The sequence below is a fragment of the Gordionus sp. m RMFG-2023 genome, chromosome 1 (genome assembly GCF_954871325.1).
Source record: "Gordionus sp. m RMFG-2023 chromosome 1, tfGorSpeb1-WG-v2, whole genome shotgun sequence".
In the NCBI taxonomy this organism is placed as follows: Eukaryota; Metazoa; Nematomorpha; class Gordioida; order Chordodea; family Parachordodidae; genus Gordionus; species Gordionus sp. m RMFG-2023.
In genome coordinates, this window is record NC_088775.1 from 56,131,202 (window position 1) to 56,151,594 (window position 20,393).

Here is a 20,393-nt window from a genome sequence, read left to right on the forward strand (position 1 = left end):
TACTTATTTTTTTGGATGTTGATAAACTTGTCTTTAAACTGTAATTTATATATAATTTAAAATAACGGAATTAAATTGGAAAAGAAATGAAATATATTTAGAAAACTTTATTTAATTAATCAAAAATTATTATTAGACTATAAAAAACTCTTAAAATTTAAAAAAATAAATGTACTTCTAAAATATCATTATATATAGATTGATTTTCTAAAAATTATATAATATACTTCACATTTACATAAGACTCATTTTCATCAACAGAATCAAAGGAAGTATTTTTAAAAATATGTTTAGAACATTAATTTTGAATTCTTTTATATTTTTTAACTCAAAATATTTAGCCACAATCGATTACGAACTTGAAACTAAGCACGAGAAAGAAATGGCAAGAGTAGAAGCTCAAGCCCGGGCAAAAGCCAAGGCCGAAAGGGAAAATAGAGATTTATTTCTGGAGCGCCTTAGGGTTCAAGCTCAAGAACAAAGGGTTACCACACTAGAATCTATTAAGTGAGCCATAACTCAGCACTTCTTACAATTTTAAATGTACATTTTTAATTTAAAAAAGTAGTTTGAATAAATTTTAAACATTTTTAAAATTATATTGTATGATAATTTGTTTAAAAAAAAGATCTGTGACGAGTATACTAGGTTCCGGATTCAATTCTTTTATATCGGACTGGAATAAAATCATAGCTGCTGTATAAAGCAAGAATTTATTTTTATATTTTATGTGTTTATATAAAACGGAATATTATATTCCTTGAAAAGAAATGCCCATATTTTCTGAAAATGATTGCTTTTGATTCTCATATTTGCTTAACAGATTTTGAAATCTAATCTGATATATTCGGGCATTCGTTATTTCATTTTTTTGTTTAAATATAAAAATTATAATTTTATTTATCCGAAATAATTCAGAATAACAATGGTGTTAAATATCGCTACCACTATTTTACAAAAAATAGTAGCGCGTTATTTATCGCTGCCTCTATTATTTCAAAAGTAGGTATTCCCCGTATCTACCTACCAACTGTACATTCCTACCAGACAATGTATCTGTATCTAGATCCATTTTTTGTTAATGTATCTGTATCTAGATCCATTTATATACAAGTATCTATATCGAAATCCATTTTTAGACTATGTATCTATATCTAGTTCTTTTTGAAAAGTATCTTTTAACAACTCTGATAAATATGGCTTACAAGTATTACAAAACCAATATTTTTTTGGTTCCATGTCACATCACTGAAAATTTTATTGCGAATGGATGTTGTTAATCAGCTTAGCCGAGTCGGCTCGAACAGAGCTGACCCAAAATATGGGTCCTTTTTTTCGACTCAGACTTGAAGTTTAGGTCGTTTTTTTTCAACTCAGACATGAAGTTTGGTTGTTTTTTTCGACTCAGACTAGAAGTTTGGTTGTTTTTTTCGGCTCAGACTTGAAGTTTATTTTTTTAAGGCCAATGTGTAAAAATATATTTTGCAAACATGTTAAATTAAAATTTCAGTGAAGATGTACCATAGAAAAGTGACAATTGTCATAATCGTCATTTTTCAATTTTTTTTAGACAAATGGGTAGCAAACATGTTAAAATAAAATTTCATTGAAGATGTACCATAGGAAAGTTACAATTATCATAATCGTCATTTTTGAACTTTTTTGAATTTCTTTAAGACAAATTGGTAAAAATATATTTTGTAAACATGTTAAATTAAAATTGCAACGAAGATGTACCATAGAAAAGTGACAATTGTCATAATCGTCATTTTTGAACTTTTTAGAATTTTTTTAAGGCAAATAGGTAAAAATATGTTTTGTAAACATGTTAAATCATAATTATAAAATTTAATTAAAGATGTACCATAGGAAAGTGACAAATGTTATAATCGTCATTTTTGAACTTTTTTAAAACCAATGTGCAAAAATATATTTTGTAAACATGTTAAATTAAAATTTCAGTGAAGCTGTACCATAGGAAAGTGACAATTGTCTAATCGTCATTTTTGAATTTTCTCTAGACAAATGGGTAAAATATATTTTGCAAATATGTTAAATTAAAATTGCATGAAGATGTACCATAGGAAAATGACAATTGTCATAATCGTCATTTTTGAACTTTTTAGAATTTTTTTAAGGCAAATGGGTAAAAATATGTTTTGTAAACATGTTAAATCATAATTATAAAATTTAATTGAAGATGTACCATAGGAAAGTGACAATTGTCATAATCGTCATTTTTGAACTTTTTTCAATTTAATTGAAGCAGATAGATAAAAATATATACTGTAAACATGTTAAATCAATTTTTCAGTGATGAAAAACCTTGAAAAAATTAAAATAGCCATGTTGATAATTTTTATGGAATATTTTGAAGAAAATGGTTAAAATATAAATTATAATATAAACTAGTTTATTAAAATTTCAATAAAAGCCATAGAAATCATAATTATTTTTAAACTCTATTTAATCTAATAGTAAAAATCTTAATTGTAAAACATGTTATATTAATATTTTAGTAAAGAAACCGAGAAAAAGATTCATGGTGGCAAACTATCTGTATCTCATATAAATACTTATTTATTTTTGGATTTTATTTAAAATTAGTATTTCAAAGCCTGTTTTTATAAAAGTTTCCGCTATTTTTTCAATAAAGTAGCGTCTTATTAACTACTTTTTACAATATTTAGAAATTTTTTTTAAATATCTCTATTTCCACAAATAAAATAAATATGATTAAAATTTTAAATATATATTTTTTTTATTGTATCTTAATAATAATATAGTGTTATCCCCAACTTTAGAGCATCGATCAGAAAGTATAATCCAAATAAATAAACTTTCTTATTTAATTATAATAAAATTTTTATAGAAAAATCATTAAAAATATTAATTTAAATTTTTTTAGATTTATAATATAGCGGCTAGAGTATTTTCAGTAGTATATTTTTTTCTAAAAGAATCTTCTAGCTAAGGTATCCTGGTGATGGTTTGTATTATTTAGCTTTATCATTAGCCTACTAAAATGTCCTTCGATTCACTCTAATTAATATATGGTCATTTAGCTTGAAACTTGGGTGAACAAACATCCACATAAAAATTTTTAAAATAGATGATAAAATTATATTTAATGTATTTTTTATTTAAAATATAATTCTTAAATATCTTATGGTCAGAGACTGGGTCATAAAATTAAATATCACATAAACTCATCTATGTTTGATTCGTATTTTATTTTAAAGATTAAGTATAGGACTACACATTAATGTTATAATTAAAATATTTCCTCGTTGAAGCTACTAGTTATGATAACCTACCTGCACATCTCACAATGAAATACCTTATGATTTTTTTATCTAGACTAAAATTTATGCGATATCAGGAAGGTATTACATATCATTGTAACAGGGAAATAACTTTGTATATATTATCTATACCAAATGTATCTTTAATATATATCTCTATGGTTGATATTTTAAATTATTTTAGTAACTAGATTATGTAGATTCTTATTATTAATATAAATGATTAAGATTTTAGAATTATTTATAAATATATCTTAATAATTTGTATGTGTATTGTAAAATAGCTCGTTTTAAGCCTATTTTTAGAAACCGTCAGGTCAATAATTTAGACAGAAAAATAATGACTAAACCTCAGATTACGATAAGTGATGTCTAGACCCATCTATGAGAAAAATGGCTCTCGTAATATTCTTCTCAATAAAATAGTAAATTAACCGCATCCCAGTATCAATATTTTTTTTGATATTAATATCTTCCGTTTTTTACTTTTCTTTTAATAATAACATAACTTCCAATTCCCCTCTCAAACGACCTAGAGCCGTTTTACGACTTAAAAGTCGACTCGATTCAGGACTAAGCCGATAACACTACATCTATGAAAAAAATGGTTCGCCTAAATTACTAAATTATATAAATAAAATTTTTTATTTTATATTTAAAAAAAAGCATCGGCAAAAATTATATAAAATATATTGTATTATTAGTTTAAAAATTTTTGAGGGGTATGGGGGGCATTAATTATAAAAGAATAACTCGTTTTCAAGTGAAGAATATCTGGCAACCCTGTATGGAAGTGACGGATATATAATATTAGAAAAGGATTTTTATTTTATTTCGAGTGGTGCCAGCTAGACGGCAAATTTGTTGAGATTTTTTTCTTTTTCTTCATTGTTGGGCCATTCCATGACAAATCAACCACAATTCGGCCGAGTACCTTGGATTTTTTTAAAATTTGGTAATCAAAGAAAGGTTAGTATAGTTAAGAAATAGCCAAAATTTTAGCCTCGTATCATTTATATTTTTGGAGATATTAGGGTTCAAAGTGGCAAAAATGACGTATTTTTACCATTACCTGCCATCATTCAATTAAGCATATCTTAAAAACTACATAATTGTAAATAACAAATTTAATATCAAAATTACGTACAAAGATTCTACTTTTAGATAAAAAAAAATTTTAATTTTTTTTGCAATTTCCGGTCATTTTATTTAATATATAAGGACTAAAAACAATTTTTTGAAAATAATACGACCTTCAATTTTTTTAAAAAATTTAGAAGACATTATTAAACTCTTCCTTTATATTTATAAAAAAAAATTAATCTGTGGCGGCCATCTTCATTCTCAAAATCAATAAAAATGTTTAGAAAAGTGAATAAATATTGTTCCGAAAGGGGGGGGGGTCTTTGTATAAAATTATATATTAATCAGTTTTTAATGGTTATTCTTGGACTATTTGATAGAATTTAAAGGATTATTCATCTTGTAAGTGAAAATAACAATAAATGGGGCTTTCATTCAATTATAGAAATTGTCTATCGATAAAAGAAATTCAATTTATTACTTTATTTATAATTTATTATAAAATTTTTTGCGCATATAACATATATTTAATGAATATTAATAAAATATGTTCAATTAACGAGTTCTTGAATATATGAATCAGAATCTTGTGAATTTCATATATGGCGCCCTAAATATTAAAAAAATTGATATAATTTAAATTTAAAAATCTAATAAACAACTCACTTTTAAAAGATTCTAATTTTTCGGTAGCGCATTTACTTTCTTGTGACAACAATGTATAACTACGGCCAGTAGCAGTTAACAGTGAAACTAATGTTAAGATATGACATTTGGGCATGTAAAGAGTGTCGTCTATACTTGGAAATGTAAAGGAATTAGAAGGTACGGATGGGTTAAAAACTTTATATATATTTCTTCCTGTTTTAATTTTTCACTAAAACAAAGCTAACCACCAATTAGAATCATAAGGATACGTTAGGTATCCTGATATTTCTTCAATAATTATACTTTCATCATTATATGATAACTATTAGTACTTTCTATTGAATTGGAATACATTTTACTTTTAAATTGATGTAGATCTGTTGGAATCAAGGTGTGTATTTTGTGTGTTTTAGGTATATATCTAGTTTTTGAAAATCTTTCCCTGAGTAATAGATCTTCGTAATCATAATTTATTTTGGTCACTATTCAAAATATATGACATTAATATTTTCTTTATTAAACTCGTACAATTCATATGATGTGGTTATTTACTTTGAAGGCCTTGTAAACTAGCTCTAGCTCTAATCTTATAACAGTGCTACCAATCCCATTACAAACACTTTTCCCGTGTGCTATAGCAGAAAAATGCCATTTTGCCTGTATCACGAAATCCATCTCATGATGGCAAATATTAATAAAATTTTTACGATTTTTATCATAGGAAAAATAAAAATTTTTATTTGACCTACAAATTTTATTAATTAAAAAATTTACCAATGTTTTTTTGAAATTATGTACTGCTATTGTATTGTGTTGCAAAGATTCGGATATCATTACATAATTTAGGCAACAAATATTGGCAAAATTATCTTTATAATATATAACAAAAGGGTGAGCAGTGGATTGAGCCCTATTCCAATGATAATTTTGTACTTCATCCTGAAGTATAAAGCTATAATTTTCTTAAAAATCACATAAAATTAAATATTGGTCTTCGTCTAAGTTCAATTTTAGATTGTTTTGATACAACGATTGTTGCGTTGAAATAAAAAAATGGAGTAATAAAGATTCCATTTTTTCAAAAAAGGCATTGATAAATTCACCTACTGGTTTGGTTATTGTTTCAAGAGTGGTTCTATCTACGGATAGCCATTGTTTGTATGTTATAAATTCGATGTCCTTAGAACGAAACAATATTTCTATTTGATCGCGTAAATGTGTTGACCCTGGACAATTATCACATTTGCCCATATAAACTGGATGGTTGAGGCGAATTACAAACTATTAAGTGTAAAATATGTTTGTATGTTTTAAAGGGCAATATATCATTGGTTAAATTGGGTAAATTTGATCCAATGATCATTAATTTAAAATTTTGGTGGTAGCTGCAATCACATAGTACCACTACCTCCAACGAGTATACAATTTTTAAGCGAATGCTTGCAAATTTCGAATAACCAATTTTAACATCAGGCCTCATTTCTTTAAAAAATATATGAATTTCTTATTCTTTTTTCCGTCTTTGGTAAAAATCGAAACACAATCTTTCTTGCCTGGCATGATTCTGCTTATTTCGTCCATACAATAAAATTCTTGTACAATTTTAGCTGTATATTCATCTATAGTTTTTCCAGGCTTGTATTAGGTTGATAGAAATCAAAATGCCAATAAATTAATTAAAAAATGAATTAATATAGTGAGCATGTATTATTGAATGATTAATCAATTTTAAAATTTTTTATTTTATTGATTGAAACACTTATTTATTGTTATTCTAATTTAGTAAGGCTATGCCGATTTTAGAAAATCCGATCCAATATTTATATTGTTTTGGGTTATTTTATGATAATACTTTTATTTTGTAAATAATTTCATAATAATAATAAATGAATATTTGTAATATTTTAAAAATATCAAATTATTTTAAAAAATTGAGTAGAGAAAATTTTGATATTATTTTTTGGCTTCTATGAAATGCACAAGATTCTGATTCATATATTCAAGAACTATAAACTTGGTTAAATATATTTTATTAATATTCATTAAATATATGCTATATGGGCAAAATTTTTATAATAAATTATAAATAAAGTAATAAATTGAATTTCTTTTATCGTTATACAATTTCTATAATTGAACGAAAGCCCCATTTATTGTTATTTTCACTTACACGATGAATAATCCTTTAAATTATATCAAATAGTCCAAGAAAAACCATTAAAATCTGCAGAGTTGTTAAAGGATATCTAGATATTTTTTTAGACGATGTGTCTGTATCTAGATCCATTTTAAAAGTATCTTTTAACAACTCTGAAAAACTGATTAATATATAATTTTATACAAAGACGCCCCCTTTCGGGAAAACATTTATACACTTTTCTAAACATTTTTATCGATTTTAAGAATGAAAATGGCCTCGTCCTAGACCATTTTTTTATATATATATAAAGGAAGAGTTTAGTCTACTAAATTTTTTAAAAAAATTAAAGGTCGTATTATTTCTAAAAAATTGTTTTTAGTCCTTGCATATTTAACATAATGCCCGGAAATTGGAAAAAAAATAAAAAAAATTTATTTGTCTAAAAGTAGAATCTTTGTACGTAATTTTGATATTAAATTTGTTATTTACAATTATGATTTTTAAGATATGCTTTGAATGAAGGCAGATAATGGATACGTCGTTTTTGTCAGAACCCTAATATTTCCAATAATATAAATGTTACGAGGCTAAAATTTTGGCTATTTCTTAACTACACTAACCTTTTTTTGCTTACCAATTTTTAAAAAATTAAAGGGGGTCGGCCGAATCGTGGTTGATTTGTCAAGGAACCCAGTATTTGTTTTAATAGATTAGTGAATTTTTGATTGTAATCATTATATATAGGATTTAAAATGATATGAATCCATAATTGTAACAAAATCAAGTATATTTGAAGGTTAATCTAGAAATAAAATTAATGAATGATTATATCAAAATTTAATTAGTTATATAGTCCATAATAATATTTTAGAGTTCCATATGATTTATAAATAGAACTGATAGCTAATTGAATGACTGCTGAGTTTGGTAAGGTGATTACTATTAAACCGATTACGCTATAATCATAATTATTGGACAAATATAGAACACTATTGGCTAAATTTTATTGACTTTTTTTGAGGATTATTATAATAGATGATATAATTACTAGATAAAATATTATATTTCCATTAGTATAATATCAGCAATAGTATATATAAAATGTTTTAATGGGCTTGGGGTGGGTTCGCGAATTTTTTTTTGTTTATTGCAGCCTTGGGCTTGGCTTATAATTTTTTATAAATATTAAATGCGGGCTGGGCCTGAGCTTACAAATTTTTATTATAGTTTACCAGGCTTGGTCATAATTAAGGTCCATAGGCTTCTAAATCAGATACAATATATTCAATATTTTGTGTATAATGTGATATATATTTATTTATTACTGGCTCTGTTTGTCAAAAATATATCTTTCTATTTTTGCTCCAGTAAACGATTACTCTAAGAGTAGAGCCTCTTTTTCAAATCGATGGATGATGCAATGATTATAAAGATAATTGAGTTTTGTTGGGTAATAGAAAAAAACAAAAATGGTTGGGACAGCCTTTTTGTAAACATGATAACATGCAATTAGTTATTGAAATTTAGAATTTAGGAATTTTTGTAATTTTTTTTACAAATACAATATAAATATACAATAATTATCAACATTTTGCAGACCAACCATCAGCACTCCCTTTAATTTTATAAATACCATATAATATCCATTTTTTTTATTAATAAAATTATGATTTTAAAATTATCGCAGCCTAATTAGAATCGCGGCGAATTGTCGTGCACCATTTTGATAGGATAACGGACCCAATGACACAAATTTTGTCTTTGATTATAAATTTATTCAGTATGGGAGAAAAGTATTTTGTCTTAAATAAATTTTTATTTAATGGTAAGTATATAGTTGTTGAAAACGAAAGGTGATAATGTCGATTAATGATCTACATCGGGCCTAATTTTTAAAACTCGCTAAGGCCCAAAATTATTTTTAAAAAATTTTACCGGCATGGCCCACTCAAATTTATTTAAATGTGGAAAAAAAAATTTTTTAATTGTAAAAAAAGATTCTACAAATCAAAAATATTGACGCCTTGTTTCTTGCAAGAATTTTATAATATATCAATTTATTCCATAAAATTGAATGATATTATATTTAAATTTAAGCCCGGCCCGACTCGAATTTTTAAAAAAATATTAAGCCCAACCTCCTGAAATTATTTTTAAAATTAGGCCACGCCTGGTTGGGTCGGGTCGATAATTGAAGCTCTCTAATATCAATGGCTTTATTTAATTAATTAAAGAATTTCAGTTTCGTAGAAACTATTAATTACAATGTTCCTGTTTAATGACTTGCAAGCATTTATTATACCAATATTGATAAATATATTATCTGAAGACAGGTTCTCTTGGGCGATTCAAGCTGCATGGCTTGTCGCATCCTTCTAAAATCCTAATTGGTTATATCTGATAATAAATCTTTTATTCTTTGTAAATTATTTTTTAGATATTCCTTCTCAGGAATAACGAATGGCCAAAAATGATAATATCGGGTTGTAAAAAATATTGGGTTTTCTAATATTTAATATTGGCACAGTCATAGTCTTGATAATAAATATTTTATTCTTTGTAAAATATTTTTTAGATAATCCTTTTCAGGAATAACGAATTGTAAAAAATGATAATATCGGATTTGTAAAAAATATTGGGTTTTCTAATATTTAATAATGGCACAATCATAGACTTGATAAGTTACCGGTGTTCTTAGTTAATTGATGCTCGAAATTAATGTCAACTTTGTGAGCACTGAGTAGGTCAGCATCTTCGAGCCATAAGAGTTAAAATAATAATTATTATATAAATTCTAAAATGAAACTATTTATATACGTTTCACAACCTAATTTTACAGGCCGGTGGTATCACTCTATTAGCTTTAGGAGCATATTCGGCTAAACATTCTACGCAGGTGATGGGCAAATATATAGGAGATAGATTGGGTAAACCCTCACTTGTCAGAGATACCTCAAGGTTGGCCGTCACTGAAATATTTAAGCATCCCATCAAAGTTTCACATGTCGTTTTTATAAAAAATTACATTTTTTTTGAAACTATTTTAGAAGGAGTTTATTTCGGAGTGTTCTATACGTGCCAGTTGATTTTAATTTAAAAGGTTGGCGCAGAATCTGTAATATAATTTAGAAAATCTGGTAAATGAGAAAGATGTTTGTTTTAAAATAAGTCGACCTATTTTGAATGTTAAATCTATCATTTAATTAAATATTTTACCTTAATTTAGATTTTAAAAATCGAAGTTTTAAATATTTTAGAATGTTTATTTTATTTATAGTATATCAAACGTCTATGCAGCCGAGCGGAAAATGCATTATCCGGTGTCATATTAAGTGTAAGTTTATTATTAAGATATATTTTTTAAATAATTATCTAGAAAGATGTTTTTATTTAATATTTATCAGAGACCTGCAAACCCGGACCACAGCTCTGCTTGGGCCTAAAATTTTTTTTTCCAAAAACCTGAGTGGAGCCGAATTTTTTATCTGGATCGGATCGAATATTTTATAACTATATAAATTTTACATACTTTACTCTACTATGTAAATAAATTTGTTAGTTATAAAGAGACTAATTATAATTTTTTTAGTTAATCAAACTTACAATATAACAAAATAAGATATATTTTGCTCATGAATGAACACAAATGTATTTTCATTGGTATTAAATATTAGCTGAAAGTCGATTCGTAAAATGACGAAATAAGTTTGGTATATTTTTTCCAAACCAGTTACAAATTTTTTTTAAAACAGGGCAGTAAAAATTTTTTTACATTCGGGCTTCTCAGGAATATTTTTTAAAAATACGGGCAGGATAAGGCCTGAAAAAATAAAACCAGGGTCCGCCGAGCCGATTTTTTTTAAAAAAGGATTCCGGTATGGCCGTACAATTGGTAACTTTACAGGTGGTCTATGATATTTATATCGTATTTTAAAGTAACATATATTACACCATAATTAAATTAATATCAATATTGCGTTTTTCGTTTATTAAAAAATCAAAATTATTTGAAATAGAAAAAAATTAATTTTGCGATTCACAATTACTATTAATTTTTGTTTATATTACATTGATGCTCTATCATTCTCATTTGATTGGACAGATTTGACTTCTGTATTTTTTTTATAAGAACATCCGTGAAAACCTAGAGTAGTTGGAGAGTTGAAAGACGTTCAGATTCTGTATTTTTGAGTAGTTTGCTTATCTTATTTTCTATCAATTTTTTAAGGCTTTTTACAAAATCGTTTTTAAACTATCCCTTTTTTTATAAATACATTTATTAGTTTTTAATTTACAAGTTTAAAGAATTATTAATATTGAGTTTGGTTGCTCAACGAAAAGGGGAATTGATTGTTGAGAGTTTTTTCTAAAGTTGATATTATTTTAAAAAATTCGTATTTTTTTTTAAATCAAAATAATCCTGTGAAAAGATGACTTAAAAAAGTTATATGCGTACACATTAATCTAGAGGAATATAAGTTCGGAAAATAAATCTGTATATTTAAAAATAAAATTTTAAGAAGTTACGATAGCTCGGCCATAATTTTGATTCTCGATAAAACGACCCTAACTTAGCTTCGGGGTTCAAAAAACGACCAAGATTTAGAATCGAAATTATATCTAGCTTAAACTCGGGTCATGATCGATAAAACGTCTCAACCTATTAGTCAAACTCAAAAAAACATTCCATTTTTGGGGTCGAGGTCGTTTTTGTTACTTAAACTGGGTTAGAGGTGGAAAAAGTTATCCGAAATTTGGTCGAGCGATACTATAGGAATATGGGTATTCCTCGCATTATCTAATCAACATATATTAATTCAATATTAATTCAATATTAAAGAATAATTAATGCTTATTATCAGACCTATATTCTATAATTTTCACATTGCCAGGTCAAAATTTACAAATTAAGGGATAAATTTTTTTTTGCAGCTGGATGAGGAGTTAGGTCATATTAGACTTCCTTTTTTTATATTCATAGTTGTTTCTTTTACACTTTAAGCATTATTTTATTTTTTATATTGCTTTAATTTCAGAGTGAACCCTTCGACAAATAATTGATCTGGATCTGTGTTCAGGAATAAAGTTTAAAAAAATGATCTAGGATGAGGGTTTAGAATTTTATAAATATTGACTTAAAATAATTCCATTTTTTTCATTTATTATACTCCATATCAATGCACCATCTTCTAAAATATCCTTTTTGATATTTCAACGAAAATCTGATAATATTTATTTCATAGAATAAATTGCACGCTCCACGCTTTCCTATAATAAATAGCCATCTTTATAATATCTTATAAATTATGGTACTTGTGTTGCTGTTACACTCATGACGATTCTAGATAGGATATATAGTTCAGGATATATTGAAACTTTCTTCCCAGAATTTAAAATATTCACATCCTTATTTATTAACCTATGAGAACTTTTCGATTATAGATGTAATAAGAAATTGTAATTCCTCATATTTTTCTGATGATAATTTTTTTCTCTATCTAAAATTAAATTTTCGAAGTCATCAACGGTGTTATCAATATTATCAATACAACCAGTATATGTAGTAGTAGCCTCCAATATATTCTAAAGAAAGGAGTGTTGCTTTGTCATAATTCTTTAGATGGTCTTAAGTTATCTCATTTTTCTCAATATTATTTATAACTTGATATCTAGGGTTTAAATATATAGAAGCATTCTAAACTGTTTTGCAAAAAAATTTGCTCCCGAATATTCATGTTTTTCAATATTGCATAAAAGTATCTAGTCAACTTTTTTCTGTAAATCTAATCGACCTTTAGCCAAAACTTATTCCTATTATATTATTAGCATAAAGTATCATTTATAATATAATATTACCTTTAAAATGGTAGTATATAAACCAGAAAATTAAAAAATAAATAAATAGGAATATATTAAAAATTATATGGAAAGAAATATTTATAAAAAGAACTTAAAAAATGGTAAATATCACCTAGAGGAGTGTATACTTAGAAGATTAGACCGGCAGATTTCGAAAGAAATTTGTTGATGAAGGTGGAATCCTTCGTTGGGGTCGCCTTTAATCTGTCTCCTTTTTTTGTCTTAGGTTTTAATCAAATTAAAGGTCTCATTTCCGAAATGCATAAAACGTGGTGATGATTGGTATGAACACTGTGTTTGTGAGACCAGCATGCTTGTTATTGATTTCTGCTTTTTCGATGGCAGAAAATGTGAGGTTAGACTTCCCTGCAAAATCGACACAAGTTTAATCCTAGGTCAGTGGAAGACCATTCATCCAAGGGATAATGGACATACCATATAGGTAAGGGCGTTTTCATTTGAAAGGCCCGCTGGTTCGAGAGTAGATGGGATATTTACCTTTTTGAGAGGAGCTAGGAGAATTTTGTTAATAGATTTATGGCGGTATAACTTACAGTGCAAGGGATGTTAGGCTTTCGATTCGATGGACCGGTCACAATCGATGAAAATGGGTACAACTGCATTATATCCAAGGCGAAGAGCGATCAGAGTTTGGCAGGTCCTCTAGAAAAAGCTGGGTACAGATACAGATTATTTATAAAAAATGAATCTTAGATACAGATACTAGTATCCTTTTCAAAATATCAAAAAGAATTTAGATAGAGATACAAATTCTTTATATAAAAAATGAATCTTAGATACAGATATTTTTCAAAATATCAAAAAGATAAAAGATACTTGTATCTTTTACTAAATTAGAGTTTCTTATACACAAGATACTTTTAAATTATCATTAACAATTAAATTAGAATAGTTTATAAAATACAGTTTTTACTATTTATTTGTGAAGAACATAGCATACACATATAAGAATGAATATTTGCAATAATTAATAAAATATTTATTAATGAATTAATTATAATAACCAGGGATTTTAATATTAGACTTTGCCCATTAATAGCTTAAACAAGAAAGGGAGAGTAGTATATTTAATGGGAGTTAAAAATTTGCAAATAAGAAAAAAAAATTAAATCGAATTATTTATTAGAATTTGCAGGTTATTTTCTGTGTTGTTTTAAATACAGCTTATGTTAGGAGTATATGGCTAAATGGCATCTCTAAAAAAATATACTGTTAATGACATGGTAGGTAGGTCTAATGGAATTAATGTAGGATTTAGGAAACATATCTCAAACTTAAGGTGATTGAGTGAAACACTTGTAATATGTAAGAGTTTCTCGATTATGGGTGGGATAGAAAGGATTATGGAAAGGTTGTCAGCAATATAGCATCATCATCATTCTTTAAGCACATCGCCCTTTCATGTTGGTAAAAACAACTCACACCCATCAAACTGAGTAAAAATATATGGGCAGGCTGCAGTTACCTGTGCGCACATAACGACTAGCTTTAAGATAGTTAAAAGAGCCCACACCCGCTTTAAACGAAATTTTAATTTATTTGCCCCCCTCCCCGATGGTTAAACAGCCAACGATCGTGGCTACAATAATTTCAATTATGTTTAGTCGTCTCTTTGATTTTAGTATTATTTATTTCTAAGTCATCTCTAAAGCCATTTCTCTAACCTTGTTTAAGCTTAACCATTCACTACAAAGGTGGGGTATACAATACCCCACGGCTTTTATAATTATAATAATTAAAATTCCTGAAAATAATTTGACCTGGATTTTATAGTAGTTTAATATTTTGTTATAAATAACATATCTACTTAATTTCAAGATAATTGATTTGATATATTTTAAATTATTTGCAATTTGTTGAGCTTGGGGTAGTATAGGTACCACCTTTGTACTTACGATTTTTTTTCCAATTTTTTTTTTATTAATTAATTAAGTGTTATATATTACAAACTAATATATAAAATTGAAAATAAATTTTTAGTTTTAAATTTTTCATTGTTGTATTGTGACCCAAAATTTTATACTATTTTTTTTTCTTGTGGAGCTAAATACTATAAAAGATGCATATGGAAAAATATCATCAAGTTCTGGACGTATTGTCTATTTAATATTTGATATTTATAACATTTTATATAGATTGTGAGTCAAGTGATGATTAGAGATATAAATTTAGTTTATTTGCATTTAGAGAAAATACAACTATAGTTTCATACATACCAAAAAAGTATAAGAATATAGTGTTGCTTTCTACACTCATTATGATAACAAAATTGTTGCATCAACTGGCTGAGTTTGAAAAACCAGAAATTATAACGTTTTATAATTTAACAAAAACTGGAGTTGATACAATTGATCAACTATCCTCCATATATTATATATCCAGAAAATCCAATAGATGGCCATTGACCATTTTTTATACTATAGTAAATATATCAGTAATAAATGCACTGATAGTTTATAAAGCTAATAATTTATAGAATATAAAAACTTATAAAATTATTAGCAATGGAACTGATAACTCCTTATATGATCAGCAAAAGATTATTACGTAACAACATTGGGGATGTTCTCAATATAACTGATGAAAAACATATTCAATCAAATAAAAAGGGAAGATGTTATGATTGTCCAGTGAAGGATGTAAAAACAACATTTATTTATTTAAATTGTTCAAAATTCATTTGTAAAGATCATATGCATACATTTTGTCGTGAATGTTATTACAAAAATTTACATGGTATTTGCTGATTAATATTTTTTTAATATTTGATATTTTTTTTATAAAATTTATGTAATTATCTTTATTCAACATTGATTTAATAAAATCTATAATTTGCATTTTTTAAATTTTTTTGGTGATAAAACTATAATTAAAAGAAGGTCTCAGAAAAAAAAATTTATTTCAAGAACTTTAGGAAAATTTGCATAACTTTATTTTAGAAGTAACTGTTTATCTAAGATTTTGTATTTATTATCTCCAATAATCTTTTAATATATATTCAAAATTTTAGATCTCAAATTTTAATATGTTCTGAGATATAGCTAACCAAAATTTGGGGTAAAATAGACCCCACCTTTGTAGTTAAGGAATTATTTTCCACTTTTGTAGTGAAGGATTAACGGTTGCTCTTCGTCTCTAGTATCTGGGTATCTTAATCGTAGTTCTTTATCTAGTTGCGTTATCTTTAATACAGCGATTAATTGATCACGAATCCGTAGTTCTATATTATCTTTAAATTCATTTATACGGGCTAGTTCCTTTATATTTTTCTAAATAATTCATTAACCCATCGCCTGCACCCACCACCTTCGGTAGCAAAGCTCAACGTTTTTTCAAAGATTTAGGCAAAAGGATCCGCGAAAAAACCGACCAGCCTAAGGAATCCCTCTTCTTATGCCAAAGACTTACTACCGCCATCATTTGTTCTAACTATCTAAGCTTCATCTCTTCCATTGAATAACCTTCCATTTTCCAAGCTTCCTTTTTTTATCCCCTATCCTTTTCCGTAAATTCTATTTCTACAATTTTTCACCTTTATTTATTTTACCTTTTTAAAAACTTAATTATTTGGTAATACATTTTGACATCATATCATATCAGTAAATATTCAAATAAAGTAACCCATGACCGGAAAAAATCTAATAAAATCAATTCTTGATGCCAAGACTGTTCTTTCGTCTTTAAAAACTTGTTTTGCAATTTTATATAAACCTACCCATATCACATCATCAATTTTCCTTGAAAATAGTTATTTTTTTAATATCTGTTATATTATTTCTCCATATGCGATGAATAATTTTTTTAAAGTTGCATTTGTTTGAGGAATATTCATTACATTCAAAATATATTTATTATAATCCAAATAATCATCTAAAGAAGTTTCATCTTTGCGAAATTCGTTTTATATAATTTTTCAAATACAACCCATAATTTCTAAAAATATATAATTTTCTTATAAAAAATTTTTTTTATACAATTCTATTTAATATTTAACTTGACCGAAGACCACGTCATTTTTATTTTATCGCCATATATCTTGAAGAAAACTCATAATATATGATTAATGATAACTTTTTATTCTCAATTCTTGTATATATATATATATACTAATCTATAATTATTCAATATATTTTCATAATTATTCAATGCTATGTTATTGTATGAAAAATATATTATTCAAATAACGTTGACTTATAACCTTTTGAAATATATAAAATATAACATAATCAAAAAGATAATATTGTCTATTTACCATTGAAATACACGTAAATCTTCTCTAAAATCCCTAATACGTTTTTATCGATAAGCATAATTGAACAACTATTAAATTTAATAGATACAATAGCACGTGATAAAACTACCTTTGTCCAGTTCTATTCAAAGCCTCTACTCCATTGATGTTTTAAGCATCATCATAGCTTTGTCCAACTAAGAATAGAAGGGTAGATTTATTGAATTAAGATTGCCTATAAAATTTTTAATATCAAACCCAGTGGTGTTATCCATACAATATATATCTATTAATCTTCCTACCAGCTTAGGCGGCTCATTTCCATTATATCTTACTAACAAAACTATTGATTTCGAAAAAAGCATCTGTGAGATTTAACTTCTTTTTGAATTATTTTAATAACCATATTTTTCCTGGTATTTATATTGTTATTCGATTATAGATTGTAATATAATTTGGATTTTAATTCATTTTATTTTACATCCCCTTTTTTTCTTCATTTTTTATATATATAATTTGAGAAAATTTTGTAAAAATTAAAAAATTTTTTAGGGTACAATATTTGCTATAAAATAACAACCATAAGAGGTAGTTGCGTTGTACCCTCTCCGTTGTATGGACTACAGTCCTATCACCAGTTTTTAAAATTAAATTACAAACAACAACATACAAATAAACATTTTAAAATTAACTATTACTTATTAGGAACCCCTATTATGTTTTGCTTAAAATTATTTTGATCCCAAAATTTTTTTAATATTTTTTATATAGCTTCATGTTCTTATATAGTAGAAAACAAATTAATATTTGTTGGAAATTATTTAGCCAGACTAAAGTTTGTTAAATAAGTTATTTTCTAAATTTATTTCTTAGACATTAATTAACAATATTCCTTATAAATTTTTTATATTGGCAATTCAATTTTGAAGTTATTTATTTGAACTTAAAATTATACAAGGCAATTTTTCATTTTATGCTCAAAGTCAAAACTTTATGTCGTGTTATTGATTAAAAATTATATTATAATTTAACATAAACATCCAATAGAATTTTTAAATTTATTTATAAAACAAAAAATTCAACAAATTCTGATATTTAAAATTTATTTATAATGTTATTAATTTTAATATAGGAAAATTTTATGGGACTTTTAATTTGTGGTAAAGTGATCGTGGGGATGGGAGGAGGCCGGGGAATTTTGTTTATAGCTGCAAAATTATTTTATTTAGTTTTAAATATTTCTATTATACATTTTTTCAATATTAATAATAAATATTTAAATTTTTATATAGCTTATAACATTATTTATTTATTATTTTGTCAAAGTTTCTATCAATTTTTATTTCTCACAATTTTTATATATAGCGAATAATTATGAAATCACCCAGAAAGAGTCGATATTTAGCGTGACATTTTATTTTTTAAAATTCATTTTCCAACCCTTTAAACCCATATATTGGCATATGTTCGGCATATAAAATAATACAATTTTTTAAACAAATTGCAAAAATTGGACGTGGTGGGCTTGAATCTTTAATTTATTGATATGTAAACATATTTTTTTGATCTTACCATAATACGAGTATATTAAATATCTTATTAATAACAGCCGAAATTGGAAGAGAGATTAAGGGAAATAGCCATAGCTACCAGGCAAACCAAATCTAATTCGGGCCTTTATAGGAATTTGTTATTTTACGGATCACCTGGGACTGGGAAAACAATGTTCGCCAAAGTTTGTTCATAGAGAATATTCTATAAAATATCTTGCCTTTTATTAAGATTGCATTACTTTACAAATTTTATATAGAATTTTATTGTTATAATATTAAAATGATACCCTTATACACTAAATCATCTGTATAATTGACTTTTCTGTTATTAGTAAATTTCAAAGTCCGGCGCCAGAAGCCTATTTGGGTTGTTTCATAATAAGCTGCCAACTTATTTTCAGGGATCCAAACCGAACCATTAAACAGCTGAAAGTCGATAATTTTTTTATCGAACCTAAATCTCTAAAATCCAGCCAAACCTGAACCGAACCACTTAAATGCCTCTGTACCGGTTCGGGTCATGGCTTTATGCTTATAAAATAAAGTATAAGTTATTACTAGTATATTTCAAAATTGTTTATCAATCACATTTGATTGATAAGTGTCAGTCATAATTTTTATGAATTTTAGTATATTGCCATTTTACAACATTTTTTAATTATTTTAAGAAATTATAATGCCTAGAGAAAATTAAATCCAATATATAAATTATTTGCATATAGTATTATAAATGACACATCAAAATTTACTGATTGTCAAATAAATATGAATGGCCATCATGGAGCAAATCTTGAGCATCACATAAAAAGAAACCACCCTCTAGAATTCGATAAAATTAACAAAATATTACAACAAAAGCCTAATAAAATAAAAAGGTTTAAGATGTCATCAAGCCAACAGACGATAGAAGAACCATTAAAGGTAGGGCTGTGCCGATCCACATATTTTTCGATAACAGCCCTAATTAAAAGAACAAAATATCAGTAAAACTAAATAAAATAATAATAATCGATGCTTGTACTGAGTTGGTCACTGGGTAATATTAAAATTTATCCTCAATATTTAATCTAATGTAGCAGAATTATCCTTAAGTATTCGGCAAAATATAATCAAAGAAATAATTGGTAAGTTATTATCTCTAAAAAATGACTATGTTACTCGTCTAGACAGGTCCATTATTGGGATTAATCTTCAGTATATTCAAAAAGCAAAAATTGTTCTGAGAACACTAGCAATGAAAGTAATTTTTGAACTGCAGAAAATTTAAAACTCCTTTTAATAAAAGTATTATATGATTATGAAATCAAAACATCACAAACATACACTATAACAACTGGCAATGGGTAAATCTTATTAAGATGGTAAATTATTTATGGAGGATAGTGATAATAACAATCAAATGTTAGAAAATGAAAAAGAACAAATACAAAATTTAGATGTTTCAAAAATTTATCTGATGAATTAACGATAGATTTTAATGATTCTCAATATAATATTATAAATATAAGATGTGCTTCTCATACCTTTCAATTTGTGGTAGATCATGAATAAAG

The 20,393-nt window shown here is 26.2% G+C and overlaps 1 protein-coding gene across 3 annotated transcripts in view; it reads left to right on the plus strand.

Annotated features, from left to right (window-relative positions):
• Positions 1 to 20,393, plus strand: part of LOC135931087 (ATPase family AAA domain-containing protein 3-B-like) — a 104,984-nt gene that overhangs the window by 46,740 nt on the left and 37,851 nt on the right. For 2 of the 3 annotated variants that reach the window (XM_065467957.1, XM_065467956.1), the window contains exons 6-10: positions 342 to 507; positions 629 to 698; positions 10,016 to 10,171; positions 10,454 to 10,510; positions 18,897 to 19,022. In XM_065467957.1, coding sequence (XP_065324029.1) covers positions 342 to 507; positions 629 to 698; positions 10,016 to 10,171; positions 10,454 to 10,510; positions 18,897 to 19,022 — 575 coding nt within the window. The remainder of the gene's footprint in view (positions 1 to 341; positions 508 to 628; positions 699 to 10,015; positions 10,172 to 10,453; positions 10,511 to 18,896; positions 19,023 to 20,393) is intronic. The other variant, XM_065467958.1, reaches the window with a different exon arrangement.